This window comes from Balaenoptera musculus, chromosome 20 (assembly GCF_009873245.2).
Source record: "Balaenoptera musculus isolate JJ_BM4_2016_0621 chromosome 20, mBalMus1.pri.v3, whole genome shotgun sequence".
NCBI lineage: Eukaryota > Metazoa > Chordata > Mammalia > Artiodactyla > Balaenopteridae > Balaenoptera > Balaenoptera musculus.
The window spans coordinates 46,367,164-46,388,929 of NC_045804.1; the positions used below are offsets into that span (position 1 = coordinate 46,367,164).

Below are 21,766 nucleotides of genomic sequence, written 5' to 3' on the forward strand. Positions count from 1 at the left end.
GGTCTGATTGGGAGGCCTCTTGGCCCAGCAGGGTTGGGGCAGGAAGAGGAGGGGCTGAGGGATGGAGGAAATGCTTGTTGTCCCAGGTAACCAGAGGAGCTGATGAAGCCACCCATGGGGGACCCTGGGCTCCAGGTCAAAGGGTAGGAGGCCTTTCCCCCCAGCAGCTCCATGGCCAGGCCTCTCCCGCTGCCCTCTCGCTGGTATCAGCTGGAGAGCACAGTGACCACTCCCCAAGTCAGAATATACATCCTGCCCTAAGCCAAGAGGATCCGTCGATAGGCACTGCCCCTCCTGCAGCAGTCCCCCCCCCCAGCTTGTCCGCCTCCCACAGCGGCAGGTGAGCCCCTGGAGTTTGAGGCGCCAGGCTGCTGGGGACTGGCCATGTTGGGCAGAGGGGTTAGCTGGAGAGGCAGGAGGGCACTGTGAGGAGGCCCCTGTCCCACCCTCCTCTGGAGCCTCAAATGCTTGAGGTTGGTTCCTGGGTGGCTTGGTGTTGGGGAGCCTTAATCTTGTTTGCCCCTTACTTTTCTGCAGCACCTTCAGGTGTTCCCCACCCCCAAATGTTCCTGTTTTTCTATCTTTATTGTTGCTAAATCACAGCTGACACTTTCCTGGCCTGGGACTGAGCCCTCAGGTCTCCGGCCATTCCTTATAGGAAGTGTGAAGGGGGAAGTGGATGGGGAAAGCGATCTTTCCAGAGGAAGATGCTGGCAGGGGAGGGGTGGAGTCCAGCGGGCCTGCGCCGCTGGCCCCTGGCCCCCTTGGGCAGGCACCTTTCCCCAGGCACCCTTCCTTCCCTCCCTTCAGCTTCCCCCGCCCAGGAAAGGCCAGCAAAGCTTCCTTCCTTCCTTCCTCCGGGAAGCACATCTATCCAGGGCAGGCTCATCCCCGGCGGCCACACAATGGCCCTTATCAGCCGTGGAGCCAGGCACAGAGACCCAGCACACACCAAGTCTCACATATTTCCTGTTTCCACCCAGCGGGTCAGGGCTGGGCCCAGAGCGGCCATATCCTGACTGGGGCCAAGAGGAGGGAGAGCACCCCCCCTTCCCCTTCCCGCCTTTCAGTCACTGCTGGACTCACCCCTCCCTGCTAACGGGAGGCAGAGGTAGGGGTGTGTGAAGACTTAAGGGCAAAGGGGAGAGGTGGGCACCTAGAGGACAAGCATGATCCAGAAACAGGAGGAACAGGGGGACCCCTGGAGTCAGGAGCCCTGAGGTCCAGCCCCAGGGCTACATCAATCAGAATGAAGAGCTGGATAGTGTTTTGTTTTTGTTTTGTAATTGTTCTCTCACGATAATCTTGTGAACCGGAACATTGTTTGTATTTTACAGAGACTGAGACTCCTAGAGTAGGGCAGAGGTGGAACTGTCATTCGAACCCAGGTCTTGACCCCAGTCCTGTGTTTCTGGTCCTGCATGACACCACAGCTCCCTGGCTAAGTTCGGAGGGATCACGCCACTCCTCTGGGCTTTGGTTTCCCCGTCTACAGATGCAGGGTGCTCTGTAGCAGCACCCACGATGGTTGTGCGTGAGAAGGAAACAGGTGGTGAGTTCAAGGGTTCAGGGTCCCTCAGGTATGTGTGTTGGGGGCAGGGATAGAAGTTATCGTGGGGACCTCAGGGTACAGGGATCTAGGGGAGAGGTGGGGCAGAGAGAAGAGATGGTGACATTTTTGGAGAGCTTAACCCAGGACCAAGGCTCAAGACTAAGGTGTGAGGGAGTGCCGGGTGAGGAGGGATGAATCGGTGAGAGCAGAGTATGCACATTTTCTGAGAGTTCAGTCCCAAGAAACCCATTCTACCTACTCAGCAGCAGAGTAAACGAAGTGTCCAACACCATAAGAGGCATGCCCCACCTGGACCAGGGACTCAGAGGGCCACCATCCCAGAACCTCATCCCATTCCCACCTGGGCAACATCTGTCATCCACAGACATAGTCTAGTCTGGATAACAGGGCCCTCGTCCTGGAGTCTAGCAAGGGCCCAGGAGCGTGTGCCCGTTCCCACCACTATCATGAAGGAGTCACAAGTGTAAAAGCCATGTTTCTAATTATCCCCCAATGCAACAGCCACAGAACACAGATGGCCATGGCCTGCTAGAAGCCAGAGGGACAGTTCCTGATGGCTCCCAGGGTGAAGTAGGAATGCAGAGCAACTGGAGTGTCCCTCAGTCTCAGGTCATAGGCTGGGTGTTAATAGTCACAGAGCAGGCTCCCTGAGGTGTCTTCTCCTTGGAAACAGGCTGTAGAGTCAACGGCGGCTGGAGGCAAATGGTGGGAGTGGGGCTGGGCCATGTCCACACAGCAGCTGGAGAATGCTCTCTGAAGACCCCCGGGCCAGATTCTCCAGAACATCTTGATTCTGACTCTCCTCTCCGCCTGCCCCCACTTCTAGGTCCCAGAGTGGTCTAGACAAAGGGCAGGTTTCTGGCCTGTGATGGCAGGCGAGGGTAGGGGCAGACGACCTGGACGGGGCAAGGACCACCCTGGAAAAGTCTGTGGCCATAGGTCCTCTACCACCTGCCAGCCCTTCACAAGAGGGCAGGTTGGGGGCATGGAGCCTGACCCACTAGCAGAAGCGAACCTGGGTCCAGTCCTCTGCTCAGACCCTGGAACTTCCTGAGTTGGACTCCTTGAGCCAGGGGTGGGGGTGGGGTGTGTGTGCTGCTGGCAGAAGGACACACATCAGCCTGCCCACAACCCCTACAGAAGAGCCTGGGTGGAGGGCTCCTCCATCCTGCCTACTTAGTCATCTGCTTCTACTGAAAGCAGGGATCCCAGATCCTCTGCCCACCCCTCAGGGGGACAGGCAACGAGATGCCAAGACTCCTGGAACCCAGTGCTATGTGGGCCAACCAGTCTCCGCAGCCTGTACAAATGGGAGCATCTCCCCCTCCCAGGCAGCCTAAGGCCCAGGGTGGCGTGACAAGAATGCAGGCCTGTGCCAGATGGGGCATGTGCCTGGCAGGCCTGCTTGGGCGGGGCTGGAAGTGTGTGTGGGGGAAATCAAGAAATGAGATGCAGGCCAGAGGGTCCTTCCCACATCCAGTGGACTGTCTAGATCTTCACTGTTGACAAACTAGCTGGTTTCACTCACACCTCAGCAAAAAAAACCTGTATTTAAGGGGCCGATTCCAGAGATCTGGACTGGAGAGAGCAAAGGAGTGTGGCTAGAGGTCCCCCTGGGAGGTGGAGGATACCGCTGCCTCCTCAGGGGGCCGGGCTGGGCCCCCAGCACTCCTGGCAGTGGTAGGCAGAGCTGGTTGCCAGCTCCAGCCTCCGCCCTGGATTCACTCTATCCCGGCTCAGATCTGTGGTTGGGCTTCATCCAGGGGGCCCTCCGCCAAGAAGGAGTGAGGCTGGATCTGCAGGGGTAAAACAGGCAGTGAGCGGAAGGGACGAGGGCAGGCTTCACTCCGTGCCTTCTGTCTCCCCCATCCCCCAAAGGATTCGGCTCCATGGTAGGGGTCGGCTCCTCGGCCCGTGGCCTCAGGGAACTGGTGATGGGCTCAAGTCTTCTGGGCTACCCTTCCTCTTACCCACCAGCATCCATTACCTTGAAGGGTTTGCTTATCCCCACCACAGAATGTAGGTTGTTGCTATAGTAAAAAAGGAGAAACTGATCCTCAGTCTCAGGGATGTCACTAATGTCGATGTACACCTGGAGGGAAGGACAGACGGAAGTGGATCAGCTCCACGGCCCCAGGCCCCATTCAGCTCTCAGCGACTAGGTATCCAGCTCTCTGCTCCTTCCAGAAGACAGGGGAGAGGTCAGACAAGCCCGCCTGCTGGAGATGTGGAATACCTGTCTCAGGAAAGGGGGCAGGTACCTGATTCAGCCCGTCGCTGAAGGAGACCTGGTTGTCCCTGACCCAGACATACGACACGTAGTCATTAATGTGGCGCAGCCCCACCTGTGGGAGGGGGGATCGGGCGGGTGGTCAGTGGTCTGGGAGGACACGGGACCCATGTCAAGTCCTACGGAGAGGATGGTCTCATTTCTAAGGCTGGCCATCATACTACCTGCCTCTTCCCCTTCACTGCTAGCCCCTCGGTGGGCAAGGACCCCTGGGGTGGATGAGGGTAGCTCTGCAGTCTCTGTGCCCAACTCCCATTAGCACTCAGAATAGATAAACTGGTGGGGGGGGTGCGACTGGTGGGCTCCCTGCCCGCCTGCCACGTCACCTTGTACAGGCCAATCCAGTCCCAGGGGCTGCTGAGGAAGTCTGCGGTCAGGGAGTAGCTGATCAGCAGGTCGCTCTCCTCGGTGCACAGGCTCTCGGGCAGCAGGGTGATCAGTGGGGCAGATACCAATGGCTTCAGCTACACACAGGGGAGGGAAGGGGTTGAAGTCCCACAGCATCATTCCCTTCCCTGAGATGAATGTCCTTACTGTGCCCTTGCAACGGTCAGGGTCAGTGGGGAGGGATGGAGGGGCACCCACTGGTGAACTCTACCAGGCTGCCCTTAGACTATCAGACCTTGGCTGGCCAGCTGGAACGAAGGGCCAAAGGCTGATCGGGGATGGCTGGCCCTGCCAGGAGGACGAGACTGGGGGCCGGCTGGGTAACGAAGCAGAGAGCCAAGTGCTGAGGAACGTCAGGGTGGGGGAGGTCAGGGGCACTGCCGACAGGTTGAAGAAAGAAGCCAGGGAGTTGCTCGCAGGCCCTTCACGGTCCCTGACCCAAAGGCCCAAATCCAATTTGGGGGCCTCTGGTGAGAACAGCTATAGGCATGTGAAGGGACACAGTGGTATAAAGACAGACAAACAGTAAGAGGGCAGCCAGCAGCTCAGAGGAGGTGAACACCGCCTTGGTCATGAGATGGCAAGATACAAGGATGGAGGGGGCTCCCTTTGCAACCTGAGCCTGATAGGTGTAAGACAAATGAAAGCAAGTCCTACTTCACATGGTAGGTAATAAGCATAATGGAACTCAGGAGCCCCAAGGGACAGTACCAAGAGGAAATGGAAACCTATTGACAAAGGGTTTGAACACATTTTTGACAGACAGAGCCATCAACAGCTCCTAAGAAGAGCTGGGATACCTGACCTGGGAGGAAAGGCAATCATGTCCTCCCAAAGGTCTCCCCTGGGGCATCTGCTGACATGAGAACCCAGGGCGGGAGGGTCTGGGGATGTGGCCCAGCACGGCTGCTCCTCTGCCAAGTGCCGGGCAGCCCAGAAATTTACCTCCAAGTCAAAGGTGCTAGTGACAGGCTTATGGTCACTGATGCTGTACAGCATGTGGCTGACGTAGCTCCTCGGAAACAGGGTGAAGTGGGGGGCTGACGGCGTCGGGGTGTGGACGGCGGCCTGGGGCTGCCGCTTCAGCCTCCACAGGATGCGGTCGGTCCATGCGGGCTTGCGCTTTTTCTCACTGGGGGTGGGAGGAGAGGAAGAATGGGGAGAGAAGGGTTGGCAGGTGAGCAGGAAGGGACCCACGAGCTTGCTGGATTCCCTAACACCAGGGCCTGTCAGCAGTCACGAGACCCCCCCGGGCCAGAGCTGGAGACCAGCATGGCAGCAGGCAGGAGGGTGTCCAATGGAACCAAAAGTATGCTGGCCTTTGTCAGACTCGGCCAAGGACCCTCAGTAGACTAGAGGGTCACAATCGAATTGTGACTCAGAAACATCCCGTTTAAAGCCTTTCTTATTTCTTGAACAAAAGCAGCAGAACATCAAAGAAGCTGAGGTTTGGAATTTGGAGTGAGACAGACCTGAGATGGAATTTGGCTTCCCCCATACTAAAGACCCGACCTTAGGGAAGGAAAGGGAAGCATTTAGGGAATGCTCACTACATGCCTGCAACCAGAACTATTTATTTCACTCTTCACAAGCGGAGAAAATGAGTCTTGGAGGGGAAGTAACTTTCCCAAAGTCACACAGCCACTGAGTGGTAGAGCCAGGACTCAAGGCCAGGCAGCATGACCACAGAGCATGTGCCCTTAATCACCAGGCCAACCCCTCTTAGGCCTCAGCTTCCTCCTCTGTAGAATGGAGATAATAGTAGTTATGTCATAGGGTTGCTGAGATGATTAAATGAGATGAAACACAAAAAATGTTTAGCACCATGCTTCGTACAACATAAACTCTCTGCATACACTGGCTATTGTGATGCTTTGTTCTCAAGAGTCAAGTGAAAGACCTCCCACCTGTTCTTTACTCACCAGCTTCCCTGACGGGCATAAGAGAGACCATATAGCCTGGTCAGATGATTCGCTGCTTTAAAACCTTTAAGGAGTCTTCACTGCTTCCAGAATAAAGCTCAAGTCTCCAAATGTGGCTTTCAAGGTGCGCAGGAGTCTGACACCCCTTGTGCTACCTTATCTCCCTCCTCTGCCCCAGACCCACCTCACCATGGTGAACCTCTCAAGCCTCTGGGCCTCTACTCTTACAGCTTTTGCTATCTATAACTCCCTTTGTCACAGGGAGAGGCCCAGTTCCAGTGCTGTTTTAGTCATAAAGCCGTCACTGACCTCTCTGCTTCCAAAGCATTCTACACAAGTACATCTCCTATTACATTATATTGTAGTTTACTGTTTCCCAGTCAGCCTATCAGTTAGCATGTGAGCTTGGAAGGTAAGGACGGACGCTTGGCATCTCCTGTGTATCCTCAGCATTAGCACAGAGCCTGGCATGCAGTAGGTACTCAACAAGTGCTCGTGAAACCCAAAGAACTAAAAAAAACACAAAAACCCAAGCTCATTCTCTTTCCTCAAAAATGCCCACCTAGGGACTTCCCTGGTGGTGTAGTGGATAAGAATCCGCCTGCCAACGCAGGCGACACGGGTTCGATCCCTGGTCCGGGAAGATCCCACGTGCCGCAGAGCAGCTAAGTCCATGCGCCACAACTACTGAGCCCGTGTGCCACAACTACTGAAGCCCTTGGACCTACAGCCCGTGCTCTGCAACAAGAGAAGCCACCGCAATGAGAAGCCCGCGCACCGCAAAGAAGAGTAGCCCCCACTTGCCGCAACTAGAGAAAGCCTGCATGCAGCAATGAAGACCCAACGCAGCCAAAAATAAATAAAATTAAATCTTAAAAAAAATAAATAAAATGGTTAAAAAATGTGAAAAATATATTTTAGAAAAGTGCCCACTTAATCTTTTTTTAATAATTTATTTTATTTTTATTTATTTTTGTCTGCGTTGGGTCTTCGTTGCTGTGCACGGGCTTTCTCTAGTTGCGGCGAGCGGGGGCTACTCTTCGTTGCGGTGCGCAAGCTTCTCATTGCGGTGGCTTCTCTTGTTGTGGAGCACAGGCTCTAGGTGTGCAGGCTTCAGCAGTTCTGGCTCCCGGGCTCTAGAGCGCAGGCTCAGTAGTTGTGGCACGCGGGCTTAGCTGCTCCGCGGCATGTGGGATCTTTGCGGACCAGGGCTGGAACCCATGTCCCCTGCACTGGCAGGCGAATTCTTAACCACTGCGCCACCAGGGAAGCCCTGCCCACCTAATCTTAACATATACAGCTTCATATGCTTATAATCAGTTTGAAGTTCTATTTTGTCTTCTGCTTTATTCACTTACTATTTTAAACAAACATTTCTGATATACTTCCATCACTTCAATAGCAATATGGTTTTCCAGCAATAGAGGCAGAATGGTGCCTCGGTGGTGAACTCGGACTCTAGTATCAGAGACCAGCTGGGGGAAGGTTCTGCCCCTGTTCATTAAGAGCTATGTGGTTCCAGGTTAGTGAATCTGGGGAGTGGTGCCCTTGGAGAGGGCATGGAAGCTCCTTCCCCTTCCCCATACCTTGTCCTACACATCTCTTCCGTCTGCCTGCTTCTGAGTTATATCCTTTTACAACAAACCAGTAACTTAGTCTAAAACAAAGCTCTGCCCTTGGGCAAGTGACTTCATCACTCCAAACCTCAGTTTCTTCCACTCTTAAGATGGGGTGATAACAGTGCTTACTTTAAAGAGACATTGTCGAGGGAGTGGTCAAGAAGTGGGAACTGGCTAAACCACCTCTGCTCGGGGCTCCTGGGTTGTTTCAATCCTTCACTCTTCTGAGGAGTGTTCAGGGGATATCGGAATGTGGTATTCCCATCCCAGAGACAACAGACACTCAATCTCCAAACCAATCTTGGACATTCAGTGCCTAGCAATCCTTAAAACTTGGGAATGAACCACATGAAAGTACCACTCTCCCTTTCAAAGCATCCTCCCCCCTCCACTTCCCTATTATGGTCAAGAGCCCATACTTGCTGTCCCATCAGGATCCTCCCCAAGTCCTGACCACAGCCTGACTCTCCTTCCCCCTCAGTACCTCAGCTTGGCTCTCCTTCCTCCTTGGGACCTCAGCCTGTCTCCCTTTCCTCCTTTGCCATGGACTGGTCCACATTCATCACTGGGCACCTGTATTGTTCATTCTTTTTTTTTTAAATAAATTTATTTATTTACTTATTTGTTTATTTATTTTTGGCTGCATTGGGTCTTCGATGTTGGGTCTTCATGGCTGCGCACAAGCTTTCTCTAGTTGCGGCGAGCGGGGGCTACTCTTTGTTGCGGTGCGCGGGCTTCTCGTTGCAGTGGCTTCTCTTGTTGCAGAGCTTGGGCTCTAGGCGCGCACGCTTCAGTAGTTGTGGCACGTGAGCTCAGTAGTTGTGGCTCGCGGGCTCTAGAGCACAGGCTAAGTAGTTGTGGTGCACGGGCTTAGCTGCTCCGCAGCATGTGGGATCTTCCCGGACCAGGGCTCGAACCCGTGTGCCCTGCATTGGCAGGCGGATTCTCAACCACTGCGCCACCAGGGAAGTCCCATCACTAATGCTTTTTTTGGCTCAATGGTCGTGACTGAGTACAAGAATTCTTTCTGGAGATTACAGGCACACCTCGTTTCCTTGTGCTTCGCTTTTCTTGTACTGCGCCGATATTGTGATTTTTACAAATTGAACGTTTGTGGCAACCCTGCATCGAGCAAGACCATTAGCACCATTTTTTATTTTATTTATTTATTTTATTTTTTTATAAATTTATTTATTTTATTTTTTCTTTTATTTTTGGCTGCGTTGGGTCTTCGTTGTTGCACACGGTCTTTCTCTAGTTGCGGCGAGCGGGGGCTACTCTTCGTTGTGGTGTGTGGGCTTCTCATTGCAGTGGCTTCTCTTGTTGCGGAGCACGGGCTCTAGGCACGCGAGCTTCAGTAGTTGTGGCAGGTGGGCTCGGTAGTTGTGGCTCGTGGGCTCTAGAGCGCAGGCTCACTAGTCGTGGCGCACGGGCTTAGTTGCTCCGTGGCATGTGGGATCTTCCCGGACCAGGGCTTGAACCCGTGTCCCCTGCATTGGCAGGCGGATTCTTAACCACTGCGCCACCAGGGAAGCCCCAGCACCATTTTTTAAACAGCATTTGCTCCCTTCATGTCTCTGAGTCACATTTTGGTAGTTCTTACAATATTTCAAGCTTTTTCATTATTGTTGTAATTGTTACGGTGATCTGTGATCTTTGATGTTACTATTGAGAAAAAAAATTATGACTTGCTGAAGGCTCAGATGATGGTTAGCATTCTTTTACCAATAAAGTATTTTTAAATTAAGGTATGTACATTTTTTTAAGATATAATGCTATCGCACACTCAACAGACTACAGTATAGTGTAAACATAACTTTTTTATGTATCAGGAAACCAAAACATTTGTGTGACTCTTTATTGTGATATTAGCCTTACTGCGGTGGTCTGGAACCAAACCCGCAATATCTCCCAGGTATGCCTGTAGTATGTCTTTACTTTCTAAAAATTAAAACCAAGGAGCTCTGCAAGATTCTCCTGGCTTAAGAGCCTAGAAAACTCGAGCCGGTGTACTGACCCAAAAGTAGTGATGTGTTCCATTTTTGGGTCTGAGAGCACTTTTCCTTTCGGCTCCCTATGATGGCTTCTAAGTGTCTCGTTGAACTCTGGAGTCGAGTCTTGAATAGACTGATCATAACATCCTCTGCTCACTGCCTAGCGGAGAGGTGGACTGGGTTCCTGTCGACTGTAACAAAACCATTGCAATCCCTGACTTTAATAGGATTTCCTGCCCTCAGCCCTTTCGCCCTCCCGTGTAATGGAGCTGACCTCGTTTCTCATTACATCTTGGCTCCGGGATGCTGCCGAGGCCGGGCAAAGCTCCGTACCATGCCCTGCATGCAGCTCGGTCCCTCTGTACAGCGGGTCAGCTCCACTCAAGACGCCTCTCACCAGCGCTGCCGACTGATCAGAATGCCTGCGCTCCTTTCTGCCTCCCTGACAATAACTCTCGTTGACTCCTCCTGGCTTCAGCTGCCCGCCTCCTTACCATTTGCTTCACCCTCCTTCAGCACTTCCACACAGAGTTCTGGAACCTTCTATGGGCCAACTCCTGGACTTGAGAGTGTTTATTTGGCTCTCTCACTCTGGGTGGGTCCCTCTACTAGACTGGTTGCTCCTTAAATACCTTATCTTTTCCTTTTGTCCTCTCAGGCTCCCAGTTCAAACATATGCCAGGCACTACGCTACACACCAGGGACGGTCATAAATCAGATCCAGTCTCTGTGCGCTGGGCATTCATAGCACAGCAAGAAAGGCACGCTGTGTCTTAAAAGCAACACTGAAAGCATGGTGTGTGCAATGCTTGCAGGCAGCATAAGGGAAGGAGAGAACTCTCAGTGAAATGGGCAAGGGTCAGGAAAGGCTTTTCAGATGGTTCAGATGATGTCTGAACTGGGCTTTCAAGGATGAATAACAGACTGATCAGACAGGAATGCTTCTGTTCACTATGTGGCGCTCAGGCCCTGCCCACCACAGAAGCTCCCAGCTGGGATTATTTCAGTTAGGATGTCCCCCCATAAGGCCCCTGTTCCTGTCCAGACATTCCTTCATTTCCTGGGCTCCAGGCAAGGGGAACTGGATTCACACAGACTCCAGTTCAAATTCTTGCTCTGTCACTTACTCTGTTACTACCTTACTTAGATCTTCTGAGACACAGTTTCCTTATTTGTAAAAAGTCAGTATGAACAGCGTCTACCTAATGAAGATACAGTATGAATGAAGTGAACTGATGTGGGCAAAGCACTCTGCACAATGCCTGGCCCATGGTCAGCACTCAATAATGTCAGTCACAATGTGGATTATACCTATTATGTGGAAATAATATCTGCCTTCTCCTTAGCAAGCCTTTGCTCTCCCGATCCTGCCCTCCTTTCTGCTGCTGCTGGCAAGACTGGCTGTGAACCCAGAGGCACTGTGGGCTAGAGGAAGGCATCGTGGGCAACACAGTCCAGAGAATTGGGTCTGAGCCCCAGCTCCGCCATCACTAGCTGAGCCACCTGGGTAAGACCTTGAACATCTCGGAGCCGCTCTAGGTCATCTCAGTAACTTCCAGTCTCCTGCTGGTGTCCCTCCCATAACCAGGGGTGTGGGCAGAAGGACACCTGGCCATACGGTCTGTCAGCAGCTCTCTTCCTGCTGGCAAGTGAGGTTTTGAAGTCAATTGGTAGAGGGTCCCAGCCCCCAAGGCCCCAGCCTGTCCCACTGAGGCCTGACAATTTCCACAGTGAGTCCATTGGACCCTCATTTCCAATGGATGGCTGGGGAGACTGTCAGCTGTGGACCCGGCCAGCAGGCCAGCTGGAGCCTGACCTCCTCCCTTCTTTCTGGCTTATACTGTAGCTCAGGCTGGACCCTGTTTTCAGTGTTCGTGGCCTCTTCTTGTGTGCACTGCCCTGGCTGTGACCCCACTCTGTCTTGCTCCACACACCTGAAATGGCTCATGCTCTCCCCCTTGCTTGGTGGGGACATCGTGGCTCTGCCACACGGCTTCCAGCACTGGGCCAGCAGCTCTTCCTCTCACCCCAGGCTGGCTGTGGACATACCTACTCACCTGCTAAATCCCAGAGGCCTGGGCCGCCCTGGAGGCGCCTCCTACCTCCCTCATAAGACAGTCCTGCTAGGGGAATACATGAAGGAGCTGCTCCAGCTGAAACAGAGAGCCTCATAGCATGTAGGGGGTTCTTTTTCTTCAAAGAGATGAGGATCCTTGCCCTAAATTGGGCCAGGGACCTCTTGCCAGAGCTACTTTTGCCCCTCTGCCTAAGCCTAAGGTTTTGGTGGTCACTTGGCCCTTTCTCAGCTTCTGAGAAAGGTTTTCAGTAAAACTGCCACCTGAAGACATGAATCTAAAAATAACAACAGGGACTTCCCTGGTGGTGCAGTGGTTAAGAATCCGCCTGCCAATGCAGGGGACACGGGTTCGAGCCCTGGTCCGGGAAGATCCCACATACCGTGGAGCAACTAAGCCCACGTGCCACAACTATGGAGCCTGTGCTCTAGAGCCCACGAGCCACAGCTACTGAGCCCACGTGCCACAACTACTGAGCCCACGTGCCACAACTACTGAAGCCCAAGCGCCTAGAGCCCGTGCTCTGCAACAAGAGAAGCCACCGCAATGAGAAGCCTGCACACTGCTACGAAGAGTAGCCCCCCGCTCGCCGCAACTAGAGAAAGCCCACGTGCAGCAACGAAGACCCAACACAGCCAAAAATAAATAATAAAGAAATTTATAAAAAAATAAAAAATAAATAATAAAAGAAAATAAAAATAACAACAGCAGTTACCACAGTGCTTACCGGGTGCCAGGCACTGGTCTGAGCACATGCAAGGTCTCATTTACTCTTCAGCCCCGTGAAATAGGTATTGTTATCATCCCCGTTTTATAGACGACAAAACTGAGACTTAAATACCGCGTCCAACGTCATACAGTTGATGAAGGGCAGAGCTGTGCTTCTAACTACCAGATGTACTATCTCTATATTATTCCCCATTAACTTCCCCCCTGACAGTTACTACTTCACCTTCCTAAATAGTACCCGACCCACTCACAGCTGGGGCAGGGCTATGTAATACCAGTAATTGGCTGAGCCAAGCTTTCTGCCCCCCTGTCTGGGTAGGATCAGAAAGCCCTGGGGAGCAGGGACAACAGGGGCAACATTCTGGGGCAGGGGTTCCCAGAATGCTGAAGTACAGTCCCCTCAAGTCAGCAATCAACTGTCTTCCCTCCCTTTTGGCTCTACCTGCCCTGCCCCCAACCCCTATTCCTGCCAGCACTGTGTCTCCCCTTCCTGCTCTCTCTGCGGACAATCTGGGACAGCTCCCACGGTCAGGATCTCATGAGGGGGGCGGGTGGTGCCACTCCCGAGAGGTGATGGCTGGATCGATTCCTGCTTCCCCGACACTTCTATTCGGAGGCAGCTCCCACTGCCACTAGGGCCAGCACGATCTGACTTCCCAGGCCCAGATCTGCGACAGGCTGATCCTCTCCTGGTGGAGCCCCCTCACCTGGTGTCATAGTTGTTGGAGTTCTTATCAAACTTGTAGGTGGGCGGGAAGAGCAGGGGGCCCTCCTGGAACTCCCGGAGCAGCGGGTCGTGTCTCTTGGCAATGCTGAGCTGGAGGGAAAGGCACAGTCCCATCTCCCAGCAGTCCTGCCCCAACGGCCCGGCACCACGCTACAGTCAAGGGCTGGCACATGCCATCGCAGTGGGGCAAGAGTCAAACCCGGCCACTCCACCTCCTCACTGCCCCAGTGGCAGCCTCGGCACCCCAGCCCCCGGCGCCCTCACCCCCGGGAGATCAGCTGGATCCTTTTGCAAACATTACCCCATGGTCCCAGGGGAGGCAGCTGCCTGCCATTTCCCAGTTCTTGGACTATAGGGACCAGGCTCTGAATTCCATCTCCCTGGCAGCCACCAGCAGACGTGTGACAGAGGGGAGGCTGGGGTAGCCAGGATCCCCCAAAGGGGTGGTATCTCATCCTCTAGGAGGCAAGCCAGGCTGGGGGTGGGAAAGACAACAGGGACACGAGAGGGCTGGCGATGGCGCAGGGCCACAGCAGGCCGAAGCCCTTCTCGCTCCCTAATCTCACGCACACCCAGTGGCTGCGTCCTTGCTCCTCCAGCTGGGGACTGGGGCGGCCGGACAGGACTGGCTGCCCCACCCGCAGAGGCGAGGCGAAGCCCTGTAAGACCCCACCCTGCCTGGTAACAGGGACCTGGGCGGCCTGGGAAAGGAGAACAGGCACTAGAGAACCTCCCCACATCTCATGTTGACCTCCACCCACCATGGGCTCAGACCACCCTTCGGGGCCCCCCCCTCATCAGATACCTGATCCTTCTCCCACAGGTCACTGTAGCACTGATTTTTTATGGATTCCCGAACAAAGTGCAACCCAAAGTCCTCAATCCGGAAGTTCATGTCTCCAAACCAGAGAATGAGGCTTCAGAAAGAAAGGAAAGCAGGCGGCCTGAAGGTTTGTGACGAGGTCAGAAAAGGCAGGACCACAGGGGTTCTGGCCACTCACTGCAGGGCTGCCAGAGAGCAGAAAGCTCGAGGGGTGGGTGAGAAGATCAGGTGAAGACAAGGGCAGGGCCCAACGGGACTGTTCTCACGGCCCCCACCCCGCCGCCATTTAAGCCGAAGAGACGAGCCCCAAGGGGCACGTGGCAAATGTGGAGCAGGCTCTAGCCCTCCCTCCTCAACTGGGCACCAGGAAAGGCTGAGAACCAGCCCTTCCGGGGACCTCAGGAACCACGAGGTTCTTGACCTGGGATGTTCGGAAGTGCCCAGAGTTTCTAGGCAGGGCAGAGCGGCCAGGGAAAGGGAAGGTGTTGCAGACCTCAGGTAGGCAAAGCTGCAGAGGAGAGCAGATGGGGTGTCAGGGAAGAGGCTGGGAGAGGGTGGGAGATGGGGCGGACTGCCTCTGGCTGGGGAGCAGTGACCGGGCAGAGCACGCTTGCCTGGGCTGGCCTGGGGGAGAGGGCAGGGGCGGCAGTTCACAACGGCATGCTCACTCGTGGTCCAGGATGTTGGGGATATCCTGTGCCTCAAAATTCTGCATCTCCAGGATCCGGTCAAAGTGTTCCAGCCGCTGGTCATTGTTGGCCATGTGGGGGGGCAGGTGGCAGTTGATGATGCTGACATAGTAGCCGTAAAACTTCAGGAAGATGTTGATGCCCCCTTTGTTCCCCTGGTAGGTGGGCAGAAGGGTGGGAAGCCATTCTAGGGGGGACACACCTCTCTTTTCCCATCCTAGACCTCCTGTGGGATCTCCCAGGAGTCAGACACTCAGCTCCCAGAGTGGCCTCTCCATCCTCAGAGCCCAGCTCATCCACCTGCCATCCTAGGGATGCTAAGCCCCGCTGAGGCGGGAAGGCGGCTATGCAGGGCACTGGCCTGGACAGAGTGCCAAGATTCATTTCACCCCCTTTTTCATTTGCCCAGCTCTAAAGCCCCCAGCCCTGCCCATCCCAGTGAGAGACGGCCCCCCAGCTCTTGACTCAGACAACAGCTCAGTCCTTACCCAGTACCCGAAGAGGCCAGTGGGGGTGGATTTAGTAGAGAGGATCTGGATAAAGGGCAAATGCTGATACTTGGCAAAGATCAGTAAGAGGAGCCCCTGCATGCGGACACTGGAGACCTGCAGGACAGAGGGGCAACGGTCATTCGTGTCCCTCCAGGCCCTGTGCTGGGCGCTCTAGAGAGCCCTGATTCACACGGATGTCCTGCCCCAGGGGCCTATGGCATCTCAGTGAAGATGGAGTCTCAGTTGCCAAATGGTGTATTCTGGAAGCTAAGCAAGTTCCAGTTTCTGCTCCTGGGCTTGAGGGTGGAGGGCAGAGAAGACAAGGCTGCCAGGGACCCTGCCATCAGGAAGGCACCGACTCTTCGGCCCTGGCGCAGGCACGGTCAGGTGCTCTTCTCCTCAGTGCCCTCCTGAGTTTCCATGGGTACTGTGTGCCGGGGCTCAAAGAACTTCAAAGATGCTCTATGGGACAGTGGCTAAGGGCCAGATCTGGGTTCAAATCCCAGCTTGGGCTCTTAGTATTTGATATTGGGCAAGTCTCAGCCTATTTTCTCATTAATAAAGCAGGAATCTATCTCAAAGATGCTGGATTAACTGGCAGCTATTATTTTTTTGGTTTAGGGATTCTTGAAAGTAAATGCAGGGAAGAAGCATGAGAGAGCCTTCTAGGGTGCTGAAAATGTTCTGTATCTTGATTTGACCAGTGGTAACATGTTCTGCATATACATATAAAAATCCACCTGGGGACTTCCCTGGTGGTCCTGTGGTTAAGACTCTGCGCTTCCACTGCAGGGGGCACGGGTTCCAACCCTGGTCAAGGAACTAAGATTCCACATGCTGCGTGGCGTGGCCAAAAAAAAAAGAAATCCATCAAACTATACACTTAATTTCTGTATACATTATAGCTCAGTGGAAAAAAATTAAGAAAATGCTACTGAGAAATAATATAGACTGTGGGCAGTTGGTGTGTACGAAGGCCACGCAGAGGGGATGAGAGCGAGCGCAGAGGACATGTGTTCACAGACTGGGGAGAGTAGCTACCGTCCACTGACACACTGCCTTGCGCATTTAATCTTCTAGCCAACCCTTCAAGGCAGCACCGTCCCTGTTCTGCACATGAAGGACTGAGGCTCAAAGAGACTAAGGAACCAGTAGGACTACCTGGATATTCAAAGGATCAGGACTGCCAAAACCCCTGCTCTCTGTGGCCGCGGAGGTGGGGTGGGAATGGGCCAGTGACCCTCCTCTCAGCTGCAGGCTGTCTACACCCACCACCCGAGTAGCTATTTCCGGAGCATGAGGTGCAGAGGCCAAGGAGGAAATCCCCGGGTGGGGAGTGTGTACTGGGGCCTTCCAGGAATTATGAAACTTGATCCCACAGGCCAGGAGCTCTGGGTGGAGGAGGCAAAGCAGGGGGAACCCCAAATCCAAGACCGAGGGAGGGAGGTGTGAGAAACTAGGGTTCGGCAGAGGTTGCTTCAGATGTGTCCCCCGCCTCCCTCTCCACGCCCGGTCTCGGTCTCTCCCCTTCGCGTGCAAATATGACAATGGAAGTGGGCGAAGGGCTGGACTATGAGGGACTGACTCCCAGGGAGCTGATAAAGATTCAGGAAGAGTTTCAAGCTGAATCTGAACCCATAGAGTGGGTTGGGGCGATGGGCTCTACCACAAAGGCACCAGCCCACTTCGTGAAGCCGCAGGGAAGGGGGCGTGGCGCAGGGAGGATGGAGGTGGGGGTGGGGCTGTGGGGAAAGGCAGGAGGCTCGCGGGGGAAGTTCCAGTGGAGGAAATGAAGTAGGAGGAGCTAAGGAAGGGACTAGAGGGAGGTGGCTGGGAGCCTAGGAGCCTGCCAAGGGGGTCAGCCCCAGGCTTCTCAACCCGTGGCTGGCAACTTCTGGCTAAGGAATAGGCTGCAGGCAGGGCTCGCCCTTCACCTCCACTCTTGGCCTGGGGAAGAAAGGTCATCTCTTTGGGTGCCAGGCCCTCAGGCTGCTCTCCCAACCTCGGGAGGCCGCATGGATAGAATGAGCTGTGTCCATGCCGCAAGATGAGCTCATTTCCTTGGCTCAGTTCCATCCTGCCAATCCCTTGCCAGTTAGCCGAGGTACAAGGAGGCCTCCAGTCTTGGAAAGGGAGTGGTTGGTGAGAGAGAAGCGGTTCTGCCCTCCGAGAAGGTCCAGCTCCAAGTCTGCAGCAAGAGGCCCGAGTGTGATGTGGAGGGAGCCAAGGGCTTGGGGGCTGGCATTTTTTAGCCTCAGCAGCAGGACCAAACCTTGTCTGCCATCCTCCTGGCTCTGCCCTCCTCGGGAGGACTCACAGCTCTTGCTTCAGCACCCTTAGGCAAATTAGGGTAATAGAATTAATTCTGAAGAAATCCAGTCACCCAGGGAAGGGAAGAAAGGAATTCTGGTATTTCCAAGGAGCATTGCTTCTTGGAGGTATTTTGAGTGGGAGTGTGCTTCATCCCTTGGCTGCGCAGGGCAGAAAGGTGAGATCCAGCAATCTAGAGCCTTCCTGTAGATGCTCCTGTGGTCTAAAGATTCCCCAAAGAATACTGGCCCTACAGACTGAGAACCTTTTTCCTCCACACCTGTGTCCCCTCTCCTAACCTCTTCGCCCCTAAGAATTTGAGGTGCATATCCCTTATGATCAGAGGACACCCTCTGATACCTGCAGGCGAGTCGTGGGATACCTGTCAGCCTTAGAGATCATCAGTACAGCAATAAAGTACAGTAGCCAAGAACATGGGTTATGAAGTTTGAAAGATCTGGATCTGAACCCCAGATATCCTGTGAGACCTCTGAGTCTTGGTTTTACCTGTATAATACCCATATTTCAAAAGAGTTAAGATTTTAAAATAATGTATATAAAGAGTTTGCTTATAATGCTTAACACCAAGTAAGCACTCACTAGATGGTGGCAGTTATTATGCTCCGAGATTTCAGGCTGGGCCTGAGAGTAGAGATTGGAGGCAAGGGGTGGGGTAGGCACTGAGGTGTTACTAAGCCCTGCTGCACCTCCCCAAGGAATTCTCCTAACCTGAAAAATATCAAGGTGTTAAACTAGCCCCTGGGGTTCCAGCTCAGCTCCAGCTACCTCTGAACGACACAAGGCAGGCAGGAGCTCCAGGGAGCCATGTGCAACTGAGGTTTGGGCCTTTAAATAAAAGGGAAACAGCATGAAAGCTGGAGTGGGAGACCAAAGGACTAGGGATTAGTGATAAGAGATGAGACACATTTCCCAATTGCCCATGAACTTATAAGTTACCTTGACGAAGCTCAGAGGGGAAAGCACATCCATGAAGAAACTGCTCCATGGGTCTTCAAAGGCAGTGTCAGAAAGGAGGCTCATGATCCCACAGTTCATTTCCTGCAAACTGCCCATCCCAGGTCAGAGGCTTCCCCCTGGCCTGGAGGGCACTGGCTCTGCCGCAGACATTTAGCACTGCCCTCAGCCGACTTTCCAGCCTTGGGCTCTCATGACCATGGTCTCTCCCTCCCCTGGCTGTTGACTGCCAACCCCTTGCCATTGCTGATCCAGGACAACTGACGCTGCCTGGCCCTGATGCAGGCTGAAAGCTCCTGGCCTTCAGACTCCAGAGTGAGGGCGTACAGGTTACAGCGGTTCCCCACAGGGACAACTTGGGACTGGTCAGGCTTAACCTGATCTCAGATATAGGGATGCGTGACGGGCCCTGCAGACACCTACCCAATGACATACACGTCCAGATTCAGGTTCAGGTTGTTCAGCTGAAGCAGATCACTGAGGTCTGGAGGGGGTGCTGCAGAGGCCACGTTCCATGTCACGACATGTATGCTGAGAAGGGAAGCCATGGAGGAAGGAGGATGAGTCCTCGTCCAGGTAACAGACAGGGGACTGCGCCTGCTAACGGCTGCACCACAATCCGCTGTAGTCAGAATGGGAAACGTGTGTTTCTGCATCCGGGGGAGGGAATAGGGCCACTGAACTACAAGCCCTTCATCTTCACCTCTGTCCCCGAAGCAGGAAATTCCCACCCTGGACTGGCTCCTCCGTGCAGGCGTACAGCTCCCTACACCTGGCAGCACTGGTGCTGCTGACACTAGGAGAGCTGCCAAAGCAGGGCTAAAGGTTTCGGAGTCAGGCAAGGGAAGGGGTGTGGATGGGGTGGTCCGTCAGGAATTTATTAATTCCACCAGCCCTTCATCTATGGCTCAGTCAGCAACTTTCCACCCCCACTCTTCAATCCACGGGATGCTACAACCACCAGAAAGATTCTGGAGATTCAGTTTTCACCTTGTGAGAGGCCTTAGTACTGCAAGACAGGGGAATTTCAAAAATAACAGAGATAACAGCACCACATTTCCTTCCTCACTCATCTCTGGAGCACAACCAATTCTGCCAAGCATTTCAGAAGAGCCTAAGAAGATTCTAAATAACATGTTTCTCAACATCTCTCTCAAGACTCTACCCTCTTTTGGGAAAAGTCATCAGTTGGATAACATCCACCTCAGCATCACATAAACCCTAGCGAAACAACGGATCTAATCAGCAGCTCAGGGGATGGAGAGACTTGCAAATCTCTTCATTTGAATAGTTACAGTAATGCTCCCAGGAAGCCCCCAGATTGTGCTGAGTACAGAACAGGCAGGGGCTACAAACCCTGCAGAGACCAAGAAGAACCACCAAGCCTCAGGTGAGTCCTAGGCACACCGTAAGGAGGAGGACCTGTAACAGTGGAAGGTGTAGAATGGGGGCGGGGGGGGGGAAGAAAAGGGCAGGATGTCCTCAAACATCTTTTCTCCACCAGACCCTGTTCTTAGAGGTCCATGTTCTAAAGAGCACAAATTGAAGAAATTCTTGGCCAGCTTAAAGCAACTTCCTGCCCCTCCATATGAACATCAATAAAACAATACAATAACCACCTTCCCAGGCACTCAGCCAGAGGTTCCGTGCTTCGTTTGTTTACGGTCTCCCCCTGCTGTCCAACGGAGGATTAAGAGGCAGCTCTTTTACTCTAACGCTCCTTGTTTTCCCAGGGACCTGCTCTAAGTGGATGGAGAGCCAAAGCCGGGATTTCTTGTTCCCACTTTTAGGTCCCACGATTAGCAGCAAATCCTTGCATCGTGACCGGCACTAAGTTGGTGATTAGCGTTGTTCCTCGTTAAAGAACAAGCATGAGACCAGGCTATTATCACTTCACTAAAGGATCTTATCTAAATCTGATTTTGGGTTTCAGGAGGTCACAACGGGATCAGGCAGACCCCATGATGTATGTGCTGATCCAAAGTAAGAACAAGGTTTCTACTCTAGAGCTAAGGGGAGAATGCTTCGTTATGTTTTTAACTTCAAACAGCCCAACACTGCTGCCTCCTCCAGAACCCAACTGGGCCACCTGCTTGGGGCGTCCAAGTGGGAAAGAACTTGGTGGCCTGAGTTTGGAGGGGGTGCGGGGTTCGAGCCCAACATAGCCCTCTCGATACGGGCCTGGGAGAATGTGGGAGGCCTCTGAACTAGAAGCAGCCCTGTAGGTCTGGCCCCTTCTCTCCCAGTCTGGTTCTGCCCCAGCCCCGCAGCCCCGACTGGGTCGGAGGCAGTGATCCCGCCCCGAGCAGGCCGGCCTGCCCGCAGTCGCCTTCCTCACCTGAGCGTCCTGACTCTCAGCTCGGTCTGTGGGTTCATGGCCGCCATCGTCCCCACGCGGTGGCCCGGCCGGCTCGCGTCTCCCCGCGGCAGCCTGTCCTGGCCCGATCGGCCCCCCTTGGGCAGTAGGTGCAGCCGGCCAGCTCCCTCCCCCGATTGTTTTTCTTCCGGATTTCAACCCTCCGCCTCGGCTTCCGTAAGAGGCGGGGTCTGAGCGCACGGAGGGCTCTGGGTGGCGGGCTCGGGGGAAGAGGCGGAACTCTCTAAGGAGCGCGAAACGGTGAAAGGCTGAAGGGAAAGGGGCCTAGGGGACGGGGACGTAAGGGAGGCGTGTCCTCGTGTCACCAGAACCCGATACAACACTGCCCCGCCCGGCGGCCGGGGCGCGCCGTGAGCCAGACACTGCCCAGGAGGCTCCCAGCGTGCCCCGCGCTACGTCGGCCTGGAGGGGTCGTCTTCCGGCGGAAGCCGCCGTCTCGTCCCTCCCCAGCGCGTCGCGTTTCACTAGCGCAGAATGTGAGGTTTTGGCCCTCGGCGCTGTCTCCCTCCAGGTTCCCAACGTCCCGAGGGGCAGAGGGCGAGGGGAGGCGGCGCAGCCACCCACTGTCCGGCCTGTAATCCAGTTTCTTTCCCAACTACAGGTAATCTCTCTCCTCTTGGTCAGCGAGCGCCTCCATTCTCCACTCTCACGTTCAAGTGTTTTCCGCTTTTCAAACTCATGCAAACTGTTAACACGCTGGACGTTTGGGGGCTCCTGGACTCAAAAAACTATACATCAGTGAACGAAAAATAAGTCACTGCCTCTATTTACGACCAAACATGAAA

The 21,766-nt window shown here is 54.0% G+C and overlaps 1 protein-coding gene across 5 annotated transcripts; it reads right to left on the reverse strand.

The window, feature by feature from the left end:
* Positions 1-2,028: 2,028 nt before the first annotated feature.
* INPP5K (inositol polyphosphate-5-phosphatase K) lies at positions 2,029-21,386 on the reverse strand. 5 transcript variants are annotated; one of them, XM_036835628.1, is made up of 12 exons: positions 20,943-21,366; positions 19,028-19,135; positions 18,587-18,695; positions 15,317-15,433; positions 14,808-14,983; positions 14,122-14,233; positions 13,297-13,406; positions 5,196-5,382; positions 4,190-4,327; positions 3,835-3,918; positions 3,561-3,665; positions 2,029-3,369 (listed from the first exon to the last, which is right to left on the reverse strand). In XM_036835628.1, exons 1-12 carry the CDS (start codon positions 20,987-20,989, stop codon positions 3,310-3,312), a joined length of 1,353 nt encoding a protein of 450 aa, XP_036691523.1. In that variant the 5' UTR covers positions 20,990-21,366; the 3' UTR covers positions 2,029-3,309. The 5 variants fall into 5 exon arrangements, with proteins under 5 accessions (XP_036691523.1, XP_036691524.1, XP_036691525.1 ...); XM_036835629.1 differs by having other exon boundaries at positions 19,028-19,226; XM_036835630.1 differs by lacking the exon at positions 3,835-3,918 and having other exon boundaries at positions 20,943-21,367.
* Positions 21,387-21,766: the final 380 nt, after the last annotated feature.